The 16,173-nt window shown below is 48.9% G+C and overlaps 1 protein-coding gene across 2 annotated transcripts; it reads right to left on the reverse strand.

The window, feature by feature from the left end:
* Positions 1–2,316: 2,316 nt before the first annotated feature.
* Positions 2,317–11,899, reverse strand: LOC114602426 (E3 ubiquitin-protein ligase MARCHF5-like). Of its 2 annotated transcripts, none has more exons than XM_028740621.2 (6): positions 11,718–11,899; positions 7,818–8,020; positions 6,288–6,418; positions 5,493–5,676; positions 4,491–4,660; positions 2,317–2,812 (listed from the first exon to the last, which is right to left on the reverse strand). In XM_028740621.2, the coding sequence occupies exons 1-6, from the start codon at positions 11,798–11,800 to the stop codon at positions 2,642–2,644; spliced, it is 942 nt and encodes a 313-aa protein (XP_028596454.2). In that variant the 5' UTR covers positions 11,801–11,899; the 3' UTR covers positions 2,317–2,641. The 2 variants fall into 2 exon arrangements, with proteins under 2 accessions (XP_028596454.2, XP_028596455.2); XM_028740622.2 differs by lacking the exon at positions 11,718–11,899 and adding an exon at positions 11,249–11,640.
* Between the last annotated feature and the right edge of the window lie 4,274 nt (positions 11,900–16,173).

The raw sequence follows: 16,173 nt of genomic DNA on the forward strand, positions 1-16,173 counted from the left end.
TAATATGACAAGGGCAACAGGTTTGGGTTTGGGTTTTTGTTTTTATAAAAAAAAACCTTATTGGATTTTCAGTGGAAAATGTATATGGGATTAAATGGGGCGGCGGGGGGGATTAGAATGCAGGCTGGCATTTTGATGCCCACAATACCACGTGGATGCTATGAAAAACCTGTATGCGTGAGGAGCACCAATCCCACAATAAACACCTTTCCGGCAGCACCCTTAAACCCAATTATTTGGAAATGTGGGAGAGAAACCTTAGGTGTCATTCCTTAGACCACCAGTACCACCTTGTGGCCAAGTAGGAATGCACTTTTACTACTTCTTAATTAAAGGGTGGATGAGTTCAGCAGGCAAAAGTTGGAGGTTCTCCCATGACCCTAGGTTCTATGCCATGGGCTGTTATTCTCAGTGAAGCAGCTTGGCTGTCCATAACCCTCATCATTAATTCAACTATCTTGCTGTCTTATTCATTTAACAAAATTTATATACTGTTCGATTGTAAGAAAACCTCTACCACTGAGCTTCTGCACCACCCTGATAGACGCTTCTTTCTCATCCTGTCCAAACAACCCCCCCCCCATAATCTTGCATCGTCTTCCCCAACCAGATGTTTTGAATGACATAACATGCTGGCTGGGGCTGATGGGAGCCAGAGACCGAAACATCTGGGAGGCACCAGGTTGCGACTCTTAGCAAGATGAAAAAACTGGCAGTTATTTATATGGCATTTATATCCCACCTTTCCCCCCAAGGAGTTCAAGGTGGTGTACCTGGTTCTGTGCCCTCCCTGTTTTATCTTCAAAACAACCCTGCAAGGTTGGCCAGGCTGAGACACCCTGTTTGGCTCAAAGACCACCCTCACACCATGCATTCAAAGCGCTATGGTGCCACTTTAAACAGTATTGACTGCTCCCAAAGAATCCCGTCAACCTGTTAAGGGAGCTGAGAATTGTTAGAAGCCCCTCTCTCTGCCCCCCCCTCAAATAACAGCCAATCCTTCTTCTCAAGGAATTCTGGGTGGGGGAGACCATAGTGGCTCCTTAATGGTATGCCATAAAAAAAAGCTTTGGGCCTCCTCTGGTCTAGTCCCAAGAACAAAAGGTAGAAGATCTGGCCTTCTGTGACAATTGACTAGACCATCTCTAGCGCTGGAGTTTGTAATGCTGGGCTGCCTGCCTGCTTTCTACTTGCCCTCTTAATCTGTGAATAGATATCAAGCTGATAACGTGGGGTGGGGGACCTTTCCCTTCTGTAAACAGCTGGATTCCATGGGGGTGTCGTATGCAGTGCCAAAGCCAGCTGCTGCTATGGGCTGCTGGGGCCACTTTTACAGAGGGCAAATGGGACCCTGCCCCACCCACCCCAGCCTGCCCTCGCTTAGCCTCCACTTCCTTTTATTACTTGCAGCCTGGGGGGAGTTGCCAGTCAGCTTCCTCCTCCTTAGTCTCTGGACTCGTCCACCCTTGCCCCAGGCCTGGCAAGCCGTTTCCCACTTGCCTCGTGCTTTCTATGAATGGCCCTGCCGCTTCCCCCCACAAAACCTGCTATTTTGTGCTTAATCGGAAAAAATGTCACACTGGAGAAAACGCGACAACGCTTGCTCCAATTCAGCAGTGGGCATTGTCCTTTGAGGATGGGCTGGGCATTGTAACTGCCAACTGCAGGTTCTGTGCATCAATCATTCTAGGCTGAGAGGCAGCACTTGCTAGCACAGGGTCTGATCCTGAAATACTTTTTTGCTTGGCACCAATAAGAACTTGCTTCTCTCCAAGGCCTAGAAGGGCTTGGTGCAGGAGGGCCCTTCAGAGCAGATTTGGGGGTGCACAGGGGGAGGAGAGGAAGAGGGAGTCCCCCTGCGCCAGCAGAGCTGCATGTGTGGAGTATTGGACAGACATTCTGGATGACAACTCTCATGAGGGCTGATGGAGCTGGGACTGGGCCAAGTTGGCTGTACTGGGGGTGGGGAGGAGAGAGGATTTCATAATCAGAGAGTTGCATTTCCAAAAAGACCTGAGCTGCACCATCTCTTTGCACCCCTGGCAGGAGACTGGCTAGCCTTTTCCCCATACCAAGCTGCCTCAGGACAGGGGTCGGGAGAAGCTGCAGCCTTCCAGATGCTGCTGGACCCCTATGTCCCGCCGCCCTGACCCACTGGCTGTGCCAGCTGAGTCCAAGGGGGGTTGTAGCCCTGTAGCACCAGGAGGACACTGGGTTGGGGAAGGCTGGGATAAGAAACAAGCAAACCTCTGCATTGTTCTTCAATAAACCAAGTGAAGCAGCAGTAGCAATTCTCCATGGTCACAAAGAGGACACTTACAGCTTGACTCCTTTATTTAACTCCTGGTTTACAAAGAGATCAGAGCACAGCCCCGTGCAAGGGGAGCAACCAGGCAGAAGAGAGTCAAAGAGCCAGACTGCCGATAAACCACCAGCTTAAGAAGAACCAGACTTTGCCCAGTCCGGCCTAAATGGAGCACCTCGCCCTCTCCGCAAACCACAGCAGCAAAGCCCAGAGTGCTTCCTCTTGGGAGAGGAGTCGACTGGCCTAAAATCCATCCCAGAGAGGAATCCAGTTTCTTTTGAGGAGCTTTGGAGCGGTGTGTGTGTCTCTTGAGCGTGCATGGGTGCCTTTCCTGCCCTAGCTGAGCCCTGCTTCACTGCCGCTGTCCTCATCGAGCGGAGTGGAGTTCCTTTCCATGTCCCCTTTCTCCACAAAGTTGAGGATGCGCCGGTTGGCTTGGATCAGGTACTGCTGCTGGCGAAAGTAGACCTTCAGGGCTCCCTTCAGGGCCACAAAAGCAATGCCCCCCTGGCAGGGAAACAGAGAAAAGGAGGGGTAGGTGAAGTTAAGAGCCTCAAACCACCTCTTTTGCCTTCTGAGCATTGGAGAGGCAGGTCCATGTGAACCACCACTCGGTATGGCGAGGAGAGAGCAGTTCCCTCAAGCCCCTTCCTGAGAGGAGTCTGATTGACAGAGGGAAGCAGCCAGATCATCATTATCTGCTCCAGTCCAGGATTTCCTTTTCCTTTAGAACATTTAGACACGGCTCTTCGGCCAGAAGACTCCAGGGTTAAAGCAACCAGTTAAAACAAAACAGCCCTTACCCCCACAGGCTTACGATCTAAAAGGCACAGCACAAAAGAAAAAAGGGCCAGGGAGGGAAGAAGAAAAAAGAAAACATGGGGGCCAATTCTTAAAGTAAAATTGTGGTTCTTATAATGACCAGCTTGAATGGAAACAGTTCTGAGGTGGAAGGTGCCAGGTGTATCTGGTCTTCCATGCTGAGAGGGTGCAATGAGCCCCCTTGCCCATCTCTGCCATGGAGGCAGCCTACCAGGTGAGAGCCTACCAGGTGGAAGCCTAGGATCGAGCACTTTCAGTGGCGCTGTAGGAAGGAGCCCTCTCTCCCACTGAGGCAGCAGAAGCATCACCTGAGGGGGATACCAGAGGGGACTGGCCTTCTGTAACAGCCAACATGGTGCCCTCCCAGTGCTGTGAGACTCCAGCTCCCACCAGCCCCCATCCCCATGGCCAGTGGTTGGGGATGATAGGAGCTGGTGTCTCTCCAAAAATATCTGGGGGACGCAGGTTGGTGACTCCTGGCTTAAGACAAAAGGGATCTACAGGCTTCCTCCAGGTTCTGCAGTATGGAGGCCTCCCCCTGCCCCCTCAGACTGAAAACAACTGTGCTAACATATGTTTTCAAGCCACCTAAAAAAAGAGGGAAGACCTAAATGATGGAGAGGCAGGATATAAATCCAGAAAGAAAAGTGGAAATGTGGAGCTCCTTCTATCGAGTCAGACCATTATTGTTACTTATTAAATTTATATACCACCCTCCATCTGAAGATCACAGTATAAAAACACATGGATAACATAATAATAAACAAAGCAATAACCCCCCACAGTTTAAAACGCTGTATATCGTTCAATTGGCCAAAGGCCAGGGAGAAGAGGCATGTTCTTGCCTGGTGCCTAAAGATATGCAATGAAAGTGCCAGGCAAGCCTCCTTGGCGAGAGCATCCCACAAACAGGTCCATCGGTCCATCTGGCCCAGCACCTTGGCGGCTGCATGCCTTCCTGATGGACTGAACTGCAACTTTCACCAGCCTCAACCAGCACAGCCATATGGCGCCAGGCTGGTGGGAGTTGTAGTCCAAAACTTCTGGAGGGCACCAGGTTGGAGAAGCTGAGTCTAATCCAATGGGCATCATCTCCAACAAAGGTCCTTCCCAGCCTGGCTGTTTGAGATCCTTTTACCCAGAGGTGCCAGTGCACCAAACCTTCTGCATATGAACTATGTGCTGTGCCAGCTAACCCGAGGGCTGTCCCAGCCTTGCCACCATGGCTAGCAGCATTAGGGTGCTGTGGCAGGGATGCTACATCGAACCAAGAATGGGAGTGATTCCTTCAAATACTTGAATTCTGACCCAAGTATTGCACCCAGTTGACTCCAGAGTTCCTATCCCCAGTCTCTCCACTCACCAGGATGGTACGCTGGAGGCTGGAGTTCACCCTGCGGAAGGTGACTCTGCCAACTAGGTTGGCAATGGTGGGGAAGACCAGGGCCCCGCACAGCGTGCGCGAGATGGAGAGGTGGTCACTCTGGTAGCGCGACTCGGCAAGAGGGATGTGCGGAACAGGGCAGCTGATCCCTGAGGATGCAAGAGAGATTAGGAAAAACATGGTGAGAGCTAAAAATCTGTTTAATAAAAATAAGAACAGCTGCAGAATAAAAAAATGCAAACATGAATATTTAGCATGATTTGGACAGACAGCAAACTTTGCTTGGTGCAAATTTGTTGCTGTTGTTGATTACTATTATTCTGCACAATGGAGGAACATGCCTTGCCTCTGCCCTTCCTTCCACTGCATCCTGGCCAAATGCACATGGATTAGAGGGATCAGTTCATGCTGCAGCTCATGGCAATTGCAGTTACTTGTTGTGTGTGCTGCTGTTGCCAAGCAGAACAGTCCATAACTCCAGATGCCATTCAACTCCCACTGGCAAAGCTATGTATACAGGTAGGCTCTTGGCTTACAAAAAGGACAAGGAATGGAGGATCTGTTTTTTTTGTCCTGCTGCCCCAGATGCAGAGCTGTGCTCTGCCCAGTAACTAGTCTGGAAGTAGGATGGCTGTGAGAAATCCATATTCTTGTGAATTCCATGAATAGTTCAGCTTTGTCCAACCTGGTGCCCTCCCACTGCTTCTGACTACAATTCCCACCAGCTGGCTGAGGCCAATGGGAATTGTAGTCAAAAACAGTGGGAGGGCAGCGGCACCAAGTTGGACAAAGCTGTCCTAGGGTGCTGCCAATTGCCACTGTTTTGTAGGAGGGATTCATCCGCATACCATAAATTTTGGTTGGCCCACCTTTCCTTCCAAATGCAGAGTCCAGGGGAAGCCTGCCTCATGCTGGTCTCCCAGCCCATCAACTTCAGGCCAATGCCCAGGCCAGGAGGAGTGAGCGGAGGGTGGCACTCACCTGGCACCAAGGCCTGCAGGGCTTGGAGCTTGCTGGAGTATTTCCGCCACACCCGCAGCACGTAGTCTTCCCAGCGGATCATCTTGCCCAGCACCAGCATGACAGGGATGGTGGGGAGCCCCATGAGCAAGAAAAGGGGGTCTGCCCGCTCCATCACATCCAGGCCCTTTTTATGACCAACAACCTGCCAAAGGAGAAGAGACTGATCAGCAATGCAGTGGGGCGAGCCGGGTGGCTTCTGCCTTCATCAGCGAGGAGAATAAAACTCCATTCACATAACCCAAATGGTCAGATTCTTACTGGCTAGCTTCAGATTCCTAGCACAGCACCGTCTGAAGTACTATGATATCACATTAAACAGTCATTGCTTCCCCCAAAGAATTCTGGAAGTTTTAGTTTGTTAATTTCTCTCACAGAGCTCCAAAGTGGACAGAGTTACATGTGAAGAGGAACTGACTGTTTAACCATGCTAGGAATGGTAGCTCTGGGAACAGGGGTCTCCTAAAAACTCTTAACAACTGACAGTTCCCAGAATTCTTTGCAGGAAACCATGATTGTTTAAGGTGGTATCATAGTGTGAATGCACCCCCCCCTTTTATCCCACTGATTAATCAGTCATAACCTTTGTCAATTCTGATTAAACCATGCAGCCTCATTAAGCTTTCTTGCATATGATTTTATTTCACAAATTTTCTCCACTGCTCGATTATAATAAAATTTCCAAGTGACTTTCAAAGCTACTGACTGAGCTGAAGGCCATCTGATTCATTCTTTCCCTGCACCCCTTTGCTTTACCTGCATGACAGTGACAGCCCCATACGTCACAGCCGACCAGTAGAGTGTCCCCACGACAATGCCAGCTGCAGCGAAGGGGCTCACTTTGGATAAAATTCGGTCCACTTGTTGCAAGAAATACACCAAGGGTCCTACAAAGGAAGGACAGCAGAAACTCAGTGTTGCAGGCACTCAGCTTGGGCTCTCAACAGCCACCAGGATCATGGCCTAGGCATTCAGGCCCCTTCAGAGGTGTCACATCCCTCAGCCACTGAGATGCCATTGAAAGAGGGGTGTGGGTGTGAAATCCCAAGACAGAAGGAAAAGGGAACAGGAAGGGGTCTATCCGCTTCCTTGGTATTCTGGCCCCTTCTGCTCCTGGCTTCTCAAAGTTCCTGCCAATGAGCCCAAATGAGTTCAGTAACCAACAGATGGTAAGTGATTGATTCTTTTTAATTTTTTTCTTAAAATCTAACTTACTTTATTAAAACCAGCTCATAACATATTAGACTACTTCAGGTTTCTGCTATACATTTTAAGCACTATGATACTACTTAAAACGGTCATAGGTAAAGATAAAGGTAAAGGAACCCCTGACCATTAGGTCCAGTCGTGACCAACTCTGGGGTTGCGGTGCTCATCTCACTTTATTGGCCGAGGGAGCCGGCATACAGCTTCCGGGTCATGTGGCCAGCATGACTAAGCCACTTCTGGCGAACCAGAGCAGAACATGGAAACGCCATTTACCTTCCCACCGGAGCGGTACCTAGGAACAGCTACACAACTGCTATGTTGCTGCCTGGCTGTTTTGTTGTTGGCATCCATCTCTCTCAAAAGAAAATGAAATGTGCTTCCAGAGGCAAAGTCAACCATTGTAGCATCACAGCGCCTGCTGTGGCTGAAGACGACAAGACCCCCTCTTGGCCTTGCTGATGTGGTCCAAAGGAAAGCAGAGCAATCCATTTGGCCTCAAGGATTTGAGACCCATTGGCTCCCCTCACCTGGTTTAGCCAGCCAGTGGAAGCCATTCCTGGGGTGTGACTGCTGTTGCCTGCTAGGAGCCAAAGGTGAGAGCTCATCGCAGGGTGGGGACCAAGGGTGGGCAAACTACCGTATTTTTTGCTCTTTAAGACTCACTTTTTCCCTTTTAAAAAGTAAGGGGAAATGTGTGTGCATCTTATGGAGCGAATGCAGGCTGCGCAGCTATCACAGAAGCCAGAACAGCAAGAGGGATTGCTACTTTCACTGTGCAGCGATCCCTCTTGCTGTTCTGGCTTCTGAGATTCAGAATATTTTTTTTCTTGTTTTCCTCCTCCAAAAACTAGGTGCGTCTTGTGGTCTGGTGCGTCTTATAGAGCGAAAAATACAGTACTTCAGAAAGAGTACTGTGTGTCCCCTAGCCCAGTGGAAATCCTTGGCTGGACAGCTCACCTGCTGCTTAAACACACCTTGCCTTGAACCTGGCTTTGCTGGGCAGCTCCACAACTTTGCTAGGGACTCAATCTAGCTACACCAGGGAATGGGGCTAGCCAGGCCACCCCTACAACTCACCTAGTTTGGGGAAGACAATGCGATACTCCGTTCCACACTGTGGGCAGCTCACACTGCCTGTGCTGTTGCCTTTCTGCTTCTCATCCAGCCACCGCTGGAGGCAGGCCTGGTGGATCCATTTGGTGGAGCCTTTGCAGCGGCAGGGGCAGACCCACTCAGCTGAGCGGTCATCGCTCTCTGTGCCAAAACAGACCCAGCAGTGCCTGGGGGGGCGGGAGAGAGAGAGCATAGCTGTCACTTGTTCCACCAGTTTGAAGGGCAAGGTAAGGTTTTAAACTCCCTAAATCATAAGAGTGATATGTGATAGGATTGAGGTAGTATGGAAGGAGGATAAAATTATAAAGGAATTAAATAATTTTAAAAAGTTGAAATCTGTGTTACAAGTAAATGAGAGTTGGAAGATGAAGGTTGTCTTTGCAAGAGTACCATGAGAGCATGTAAGCAAGAGATTGTTATAACTGTTGTAGCCACAGAGATAAGAAAGTTGCAATGCCCCATGGTTAAACCAGTAGAAGCCAGTCTTGCCATATATTGACGTAACTGCCGCCATTGCTTGTGTGTAAATCAGTGGCTCTGAAAGGGTGTGGCAGGAGATGGCAAGTGTGGCAGGAAGATTCAAGAACAAAGAAAATTTAAACATTTCAGAATAGTATAGGATAGTATTAGTGCAACGTAGTGCGCATGCACGCACGCGCGCACACACACACACACACACACACAGAGTGGTACTTCGGGTTACATACGCTTCCAGTTACATCCACTTCAGGTTACAGACTCCGCTAACCCAGAAATAATACCTTGGGTTAAGAACTTTGCTTCAGGATGAGAACAGAAATCGTGCGGCGGCAGCAGGAGGCCCCATTAGCTAAAGTGGTTCTTCAGGTTAAGAACAGTTTCAGGTTAAGAACGGACCTCCAGAACAAATTAAGTACATAACCAGAGGTACCACTGTAAATGAATATGGGTAGATATGAGAGCAAGAGCATCAAACAACTCTCACCTATCATTCAGTTTCTATACATACTTAAGGTACATTTGTAAGAGGCTTGCTTATAATTCTACTTTGGGAATGATTTGTGCTCTTATGTAGCTGCACTATTTTATAATTTCTGGATCATACAGTATTATAAAGTGGATGTCTTCTATGTTATAAATCAAGCACTGCCAGGAGTTGCTTTTTTTTTTGTTTTCCAATATATTTCTTATCAATAAAAGAGCATGTTTTTATTCTGAAAGTCTGGCCCAGAGAAAAGAGCTTGAGAACCACTGGAATACAGGGTAGGCCAGGCTGTGTTTTCCAGGCTCAAGACCAGGACAGAGAACCTTCCCCCGACTTTTATTTCCCTGGGAGAAGTGGGTGGGCCGGGACGGGGCTGCCTATCAGTAGTGCACAGGGCCAAAACTCACAAGCACCATCCATACCACCAGCATGGGCACAGACATGCCCTCTCCTTGCACAGCCCACAACCCACATTCTTCTTCCTTGGGTAGCTTGGGGACAGGGCTCAGCCACACACCCCAGTCTCCACTGCAGAGCTGTTTCCGGGGCTCAGCTGATCAGCTTGAGAGCAGGACACAGGATGGGGAGCTTTAACCACACTGCTCACCTGATTTGAAAGAAAGGTGAGCATCAAGAAGAAATGGCTGGGGCCTTGGAAGGGGCCAGGGGTTCAGATCAGGAGACGCACTGGGACCCATCCCTGCTCTAAAAGGAAAGCCATGGGAAGACAAAAGGGATTTCCCAGAGTCCAGCAGGTACTTGGGCTACAGGATGCTTTCCACATCGTTCAGGAATGTCTCCCTCTGACCACAGCCTGGACAGGAGCCTGTGGTCCCTGTTGGTTCCCCAGTGGTTTCCAAGACTATACCATCAGCCACGGTAATCTTTCTGCACTAGTGCTGAAAACAGGTCCTGAGACATGCCTGAGGCACAGGTGTAGTGCAGGCCGGCACACCCAGCGTGTCCCAGTTACAGCACACAGAGTTTGAGTGTGTAAAGTGCTTTGATAAGACTTCTAGTGGCCCTGTAATGTGATACTGCAGATGAAAGCATGAGGCTTGGGAAAGAACAGGAGCAAATATAGGAGTACGCAAGATCTAAATGTAGGACTTCCTGATTTGTGGCTCCTTGTTCTCAGTCACCTTGACATGATAGCTCACAAGACTCGTTCCCCACAGCTTGGCCATCAACCCCACGATCCTATGCATTTCTGCTCCGACATACCTGGGATTTCCTCCAGCCCAGCTATGTTTATAGCAGGGATGGGGAAACGGTAGGCCTCAAGATGTTGCTGGACTACAACTCCCAGCATCCATGGCAACATCTGTATAATAAAGGGTTACAGCTGAAGGGTTGTATGCAATGCTAGGTCATCTTGGACCCACTGAAATCAGTGGATTCACGGCCATTGGTTACAATGTGTTTACTCGGAGCAGAACTCACAATGGAGACAACCCTTATCGATCTGGATTTCTGCTGCTTGTCCTGAGTGAGACTGTGGAACTTCAGACATCTTTTATATAAGAGGTGCTCAACTGACAACATTTTCTGGGATGGGAAGCTTGCTTTAGACTCACCCTGATGTCTTCCCTCAGCACCAGGCAGCTGAAGGGCATTTCATTTCACCAATTTAGATTTAACATAGGATTGCTTTGATGTGGCTCTTACACCCTACTGTTTAATTACTCTAGTCTTTTATTTATTCTGTTTCTTTTCATTTATTTTATTTTATTTTATTGTAAGCCACATTTGGTATCTATCAGAGGGCAGCATTACCTTTTTATTAATATAAATACGGACAATCAAGCCGGTTTTTCTAAATGTGTGGAAAACCGATTAGAGAGAGGCCTGGGTTCCTAAAAGAGCCTTCCCCAACCTGACGCCCTCCAGATGTTTTGGACTACAACACTCATGCGGTGGCAGTTGGGAGAGAAACTTGGGAAAGGCTGTCCTACGATCTGCTGTAGAGACGCTCATTTGTCTTTCCGGACAAAAAAGCGCTGCGAGGCTTTAAAGAAAATTGGGAGTTTAAATTTCCGTTTCACCCGAGCCCTTTCTGCCCAAGAAGCGCCCGTGGGGCCGAAGCCCACGGAAGGGGCCCTTGGAGCAGCCCCTCTCTCTCGGCCGAGCCGGCTTTCCGGGGCTGCGGCGAAGCAAAGATGGAGGGGCGGCGGAGGAGAGAGCAAGGCCTCTTTCGGCTCTCGGGAAACGAAACCCGAAGCAGCCGCGGAGCCTCTTGGGGGCTTCCAAAGCGGCAGCCCGGCGGCCCCGCCACCTTCGTGCCCGAAGGGCAAGAGAGGCTTGACATCCAAGATGCCCCCCCAACACCCACCTGGGCTATCCCTAGAAGGGGCTGAGGCGGGGGGGGGGAGAAGGGGCGGCCATTGGCACGAGCCCCCCCCCCCGGCCTGGCGCGCCGAGCCCAGCCTACCTCTCCGAGGCTTCCCCGGGGGCTGCCGCGTCTGCCATCAGCCCGGAGATGCGGCCCAGCGGCCGAGGCCTGGCCCGGCTTCCCGCTCCTGCTGGCCTCCGCCTGTGGCCGCGACTGCACACGCAGCAGCTCGGCCGCGCCCGGCTCTTCTCCGCTCGCCAGGAGGAGCTTCACCTCGCCGCCAGGCCCCGAGACGCGCCCAAGGCCGGCTGAAGGCGGCGGGACTCGCTCCCCGGTGAGTGAATGGGGCGAGAATCGCAGCCCAGCCCCGCAGCGGCCGGAACACAGGGATTGTGCCGCTCCTTTGAGTTTCTCCAGGAAAGTCCCCACTCGGCCTTGGTACTCCAGGGGTTGACCTTGGCGAGGATGGACTAGCCCAAGCCTCCTCCTGGAAGGCTTAAAACTGGGCCACGGGGCAGAGTACTTCCCCATTTTTCTTTCTTTTTGTTTCGTGCACCCGTCTAGTCACCTCAAAATAGGCTTTCCAGGTCTCCTGCTTTGACTCAGGACAGTCCTCTTTTGAAGGGCTGCCAGTCCTCTAGGTAAAAGCATCCTTCATTTTTCCAGCACCTGAAGAGCAGACCTTGCAGCACTCAGCTCTCCTGGCCACTCTTTCCCTTCTAGGGAGAGAGTTATTGTATTTAAGATTACTTTTTTCTAATTCTAATTAAAGGTAAAGGGACCCCTGACCATTAGGTCCAGTCGTGACTGACTCTGGGGTTGCGGCGCTCATCTCGCTTTACTGGCCGAGGGAGCCGGCGTACAGCTTCCGGGTCATGTGGCCAGCAGGACTAAGCCGCTTCTGGCAAACCAGAGCAGCGCACAGAAACGCCGTTTACCTTCCCACAGAAGTGGTACCTATTTATCTACTTGCACTTTGATGTGCTTTCGAACTGCTAGGTTGGCAGGAGCAGGGACCGAGCAACTTTTATGCAAAGCATGCTCTCCCTTTTGGATGTGTAAGTGGGGCGCCCTACCTCAAAAGCCCCCTAGAGCAGGCATGGGGAACCTGTTGCCCTCCAGAGGTTACGGATGTTTTAATCTGTTGGACGCCACCCAGAGTGGCTGGGGCAACCTAGTCAGATGGGTGGCATATAAATAATAATTTAGTATTAGTATTAGTAGTATTGGGCTGCAGCGCTCATCTTCCCAGATCATTAGCCACTCTATCTTTGCCCCCAAAAGAGAGCCTTCCAGTAACCCGGGGGCGGCGGCTTTTGGCCCTCCAGATGTTGCTGAACGACTCCTCTAATCAGCTCCAGCATAGCTAACAGCCAGGAAGAAGAGAAGAGTTTGGATTTGATATCCCACTTTATCACTGCCCTAAGAAGTCTCAAAGCAGCTAACATTCTCCTTCCTCCCCCACAACAAACACTCTGTGAGGTGAGTGGGGCTGAGAGACTTCAAAGAAGTGTGACTAGTCCAAGGTCACCCAGCAGCTGCAGGTGGAGGAGTGGAAATGTAAACCCGGTGCACCAGATTACAAGTCTACCGCTCTTAACCACACTGGAAGAATGGGAGTTGTCCTTCAGCAACATCTGGAGGGCCAAAGTTCCCTAGCACCTGCAATAAACCTACCTGGGAATCAAATGAACATTGCAACTCTCATTCCAACCTTGCTTGCTTATTCCTTCTATTGACATTTTATTTGGTTGGAGTTTCTTCCTGGCCCCTCCTTTTTTGTGGATACACATAAATTAAATGGCATTGTTGCACATTCAGAATAGAAAGATGAAAGGTCAGAAAGAATCACAAGCTATCTAAATGTAGAGTGCTGAGATCCAGTGCAGAGTATTGCTCTTGGGCTGGAGAGGCCTAGATTTAAATCCTTGCTCCCAAATTCACTGGTGATTTTGCATGGATCACCATCAATCTGCTGAACCTCCTACACAGATTTGTTGTGAAGGTGGAATGTGGGGAAAGGACATTTAGGCTGCCCTGAACTGTTGGGAGGAGTGCCAGCCTGCAAATGTAGGGAACTCCCTTGCTCCACAGGGCCACCCGCCACTGTGGGAAAGATCCCAGGAGAAGACACCCGTGGGCTAGCTCCTCTCCTCTCTCTACCATCAGCTGCCCAGAGGGAAAGATCCTGATGAGTTTTAGAGTGGATACTGTGAAATGTGGCTATAAAACACACACATTTTAATGTTATTTTTCCATTGCCTGGGAAATATTCATATCCTAAAAGAAGGGATATCAATGACTATACTAGATAAGTATGCTGAATAAAATGGATTCTGGAAGACATGATGGTGATTATTATTTATTATGTTTGTTCACAACTTTTTACAAGACATCTCATAGCAACTTACCGTGAAGGGCGTTTGCCAGGTTTGAAGTGGACTCTGGTCCCCAAAGGCTTATGCCAAAAGAAATTTATTAATAACTGGTCCATACAGAAACGCCGTTTGCCTTCCCACCGCAGTGGTACCTATTTATCTACTTGCGCCAGTGTGCTTTCGAGTGTGCAGGAGCTGGGACAGAGCAACGGGAGCTCACCCTGTCGCGGGGATTCGAACCACCGACCTTCCGATCGGCAAGCCCAAGAGGCTCAGTGGTTTAGACCACAGCGCCACCCGCGTCCCAGGTGAAGCAGAGGCTGTCCCTGCACTCCTGCTGATCTTTGCAGCGCCAATGATCAAGATGGCACTGACTTGTGAGGCCTGGCACAAAGACTGCACTTTATTTACTTGTGATCAGTGAAGAGGCCTCACCAACACTTTGGCATCACAGGCTGCTAGCATTTTTCATCCCCCTGCTCAGTTTTGCCAGGATCCAACTGCCCCCTCGCCCTCCACCCCACCCAAAGCTTTACATCTCCTGTTTCCACCTCCAGTCTCTGGGAGAGGCAGAGAGAAGGCCCCAGGTTCAGCTCCTCCATAGCATCCCCAAGTAAGGATCCCCTCCCCAAAAAAACCAGTCTGAAACTGGGGCCACAGCCAGCCAGTGTAGGCCACATTGAGGTGACGGACCCCTGCTCTGTCGCATTCACTCACCATGCCCTGCCAGAGGAGAAGCCCATTTGCTGAGTTGGTGCGCACTTCCAGCTCGATCGTCTCCGGTGAGTCCGGGAGGCTGCAACCAAGCCAGGTGGAAAAATCAAAATTGGAAACAGAACTGTTAGATCCCAAAACCAAGACTTTGTCAAGGATGTATAACTTGCTGTTGAAATGGAACACGCAGGATGAAACGGTGAAATCTGCTATGATTAAGTGGGCTCAAGATGTTGGACACAATATGATGGCTGACTGGGAACAGTTATGGGCCACAGGTATGAAGTTTACGGCATGCAATGCCTTAAGAGGGAATATTATGAAAATGATATACAGGTGGTTCATGACCCCAGTCAAGCTTGCCCAAGGATTAAGGCTTTTTGGGAGATGATATATAATGAAATGAAAAAGGTATTTAAATATACCTTTCTGAAGAAACCAGAGGCCTTTCTTCTGGGCATGGTCGGCCAATTGGTGTCAAAGAAGGACAGAACTTTTTTTATGTATGCTACAACAGCAGCGAGAATACTTATTGCAAAGTACTGGAAGACACAAGAATGGCAGATGAAGTTGATAGACTATATGGAGTTGGCGGAAATGACCGGCAGAATTCGAGACCAGGGAGAAGAGTTGGTGGAAGAAGATTGGGGAAAATTTAAAGTATATTTACAGAAATATTGTAAAATTAATGAATGTTAGGAGGTTGTTGGAAAGAAGGTATTGGGCTTTCGTAGAAATGTTACTAAGAATTAAGTAAGAAATAGATCGACTATGGTTAAAGTGTAAAATTTAAGGCTAAATTGCGTTAAGAAAAAGTTGGGATTTAAATTGGTGAAAAAGGGAAAGGACTTGCTGAAATAATTAATTGAACTGGAATGCAAAGAGGGAGGTTTGAGGAAGTCAAGGAAATAAGCAAATGTAAAATAAGGATATGAAAACATGGGTTTTTTCTTTTTCTTTTTTAAATGTTTGTGTTTTTAAAATGTTTTTGTCTTTTTGCTGTTTTTGCTTTTCTTTTTCTATATTTTTTTCTTTCTTTTTTATTGTATCTTTTTATTGTTTGTTCCTTGTTTTTTTTGTATTTGTTAAAACTTTAATAAATATTTATTAAAAAAAAGAAGAAGAAGTTTCCACAGTCTGTGTTGATTTGGGGAGCCATGTCATAGCTGTGATCTATTTCTGTGATACAGCGGCATATAATTTATTTTTTAAAATAAATGCATAAAAACATACCGTATTGGCCTGAATATAAGCCGCACCTGAATATAATCCGCACCTTTTAAACTGGGGGGGGATACCTGAATATAAGCTGCTCCCTTCCTCGCTGTTCCTGGGTGCATACTAGGCGGGGAGAGGTGCACTGCGTTGCTGGCGGCCTTCCACTTTCTTCGCTGTCTTCCTTTGGGGGAGAGGATGGGGTACTTCCTTTGGGGTACTCCTGGCTGCACACCGTAAGGTTGTGCGTATAAACTTCACTTTAACTTTTCACGGTCAGAATTTGGGGGGGAAATGTGGCTCATATTCAGGCCAATACGGAGAAAACAGCAAAGACCTGATGAAGAGAGCACAGCAGAGGGTATATTTTCTGAGAATCTTCTGGAAAAACAATCTCTCAAAGGACCTGTTGATGGCATTTTACCATTGTACTGTTGAGAGTGTATTAACTTATGGTCTGTGTGTGTGGTTTTGGAGCTGCATGGTCAGGGGAAAAACAATGCTATCCAGGGTTGTAAAGACTGCGGAGAGAATAACTGGGTGCACTCTTCCCACCTTGGATCAAATCTACGCTTCCAGGTGCCATAAGAAAGCTGCAGAGATAGTGCAGGATAGTGCACACCCTGGAAATGATCAGCTTCGGCCTTCTGGAAAAAGGTCCAGGGTTATAAAGACTAGGACTAGCCGCCTGAGAAACAGTTTCTACCCAATTGCGAT

The sequence above is a fragment of the Podarcis muralis genome, chromosome 7, assembly GCF_964188315.1.
Source record: "Podarcis muralis chromosome 7, rPodMur119.hap1.1, whole genome shotgun sequence".
Taxonomy (NCBI): domain Eukaryota; kingdom Metazoa; phylum Chordata; class Lepidosauria; order Squamata; family Lacertidae; genus Podarcis; species Podarcis muralis.

Bases quoted from the DNA above. Each gene is read 5' to 3' on its own strand.
- LOC114602426 (XM_028740621.2), bottom strand. From the start codon at position 11,800: ATGCTTTTACCTAGAGGACTGGCAGCCCTTCAAAAGAGGACTGTCCTG. The intron at 6,419-7,817 runs GTGAGTTGTAGG...CTTCCTTTGTAG, and splicing joins CATTGTCTTCCCCAAACTAG to GACCCTTGGTGTATTTCTTG. The intron at 2,813-4,490 runs GTGAGTGGAGAG...TTTCCCTGCCAG, and splicing joins GCCTCCAGCGTACCATCCTG to GGGGGCATTGCTTTTGTGGC.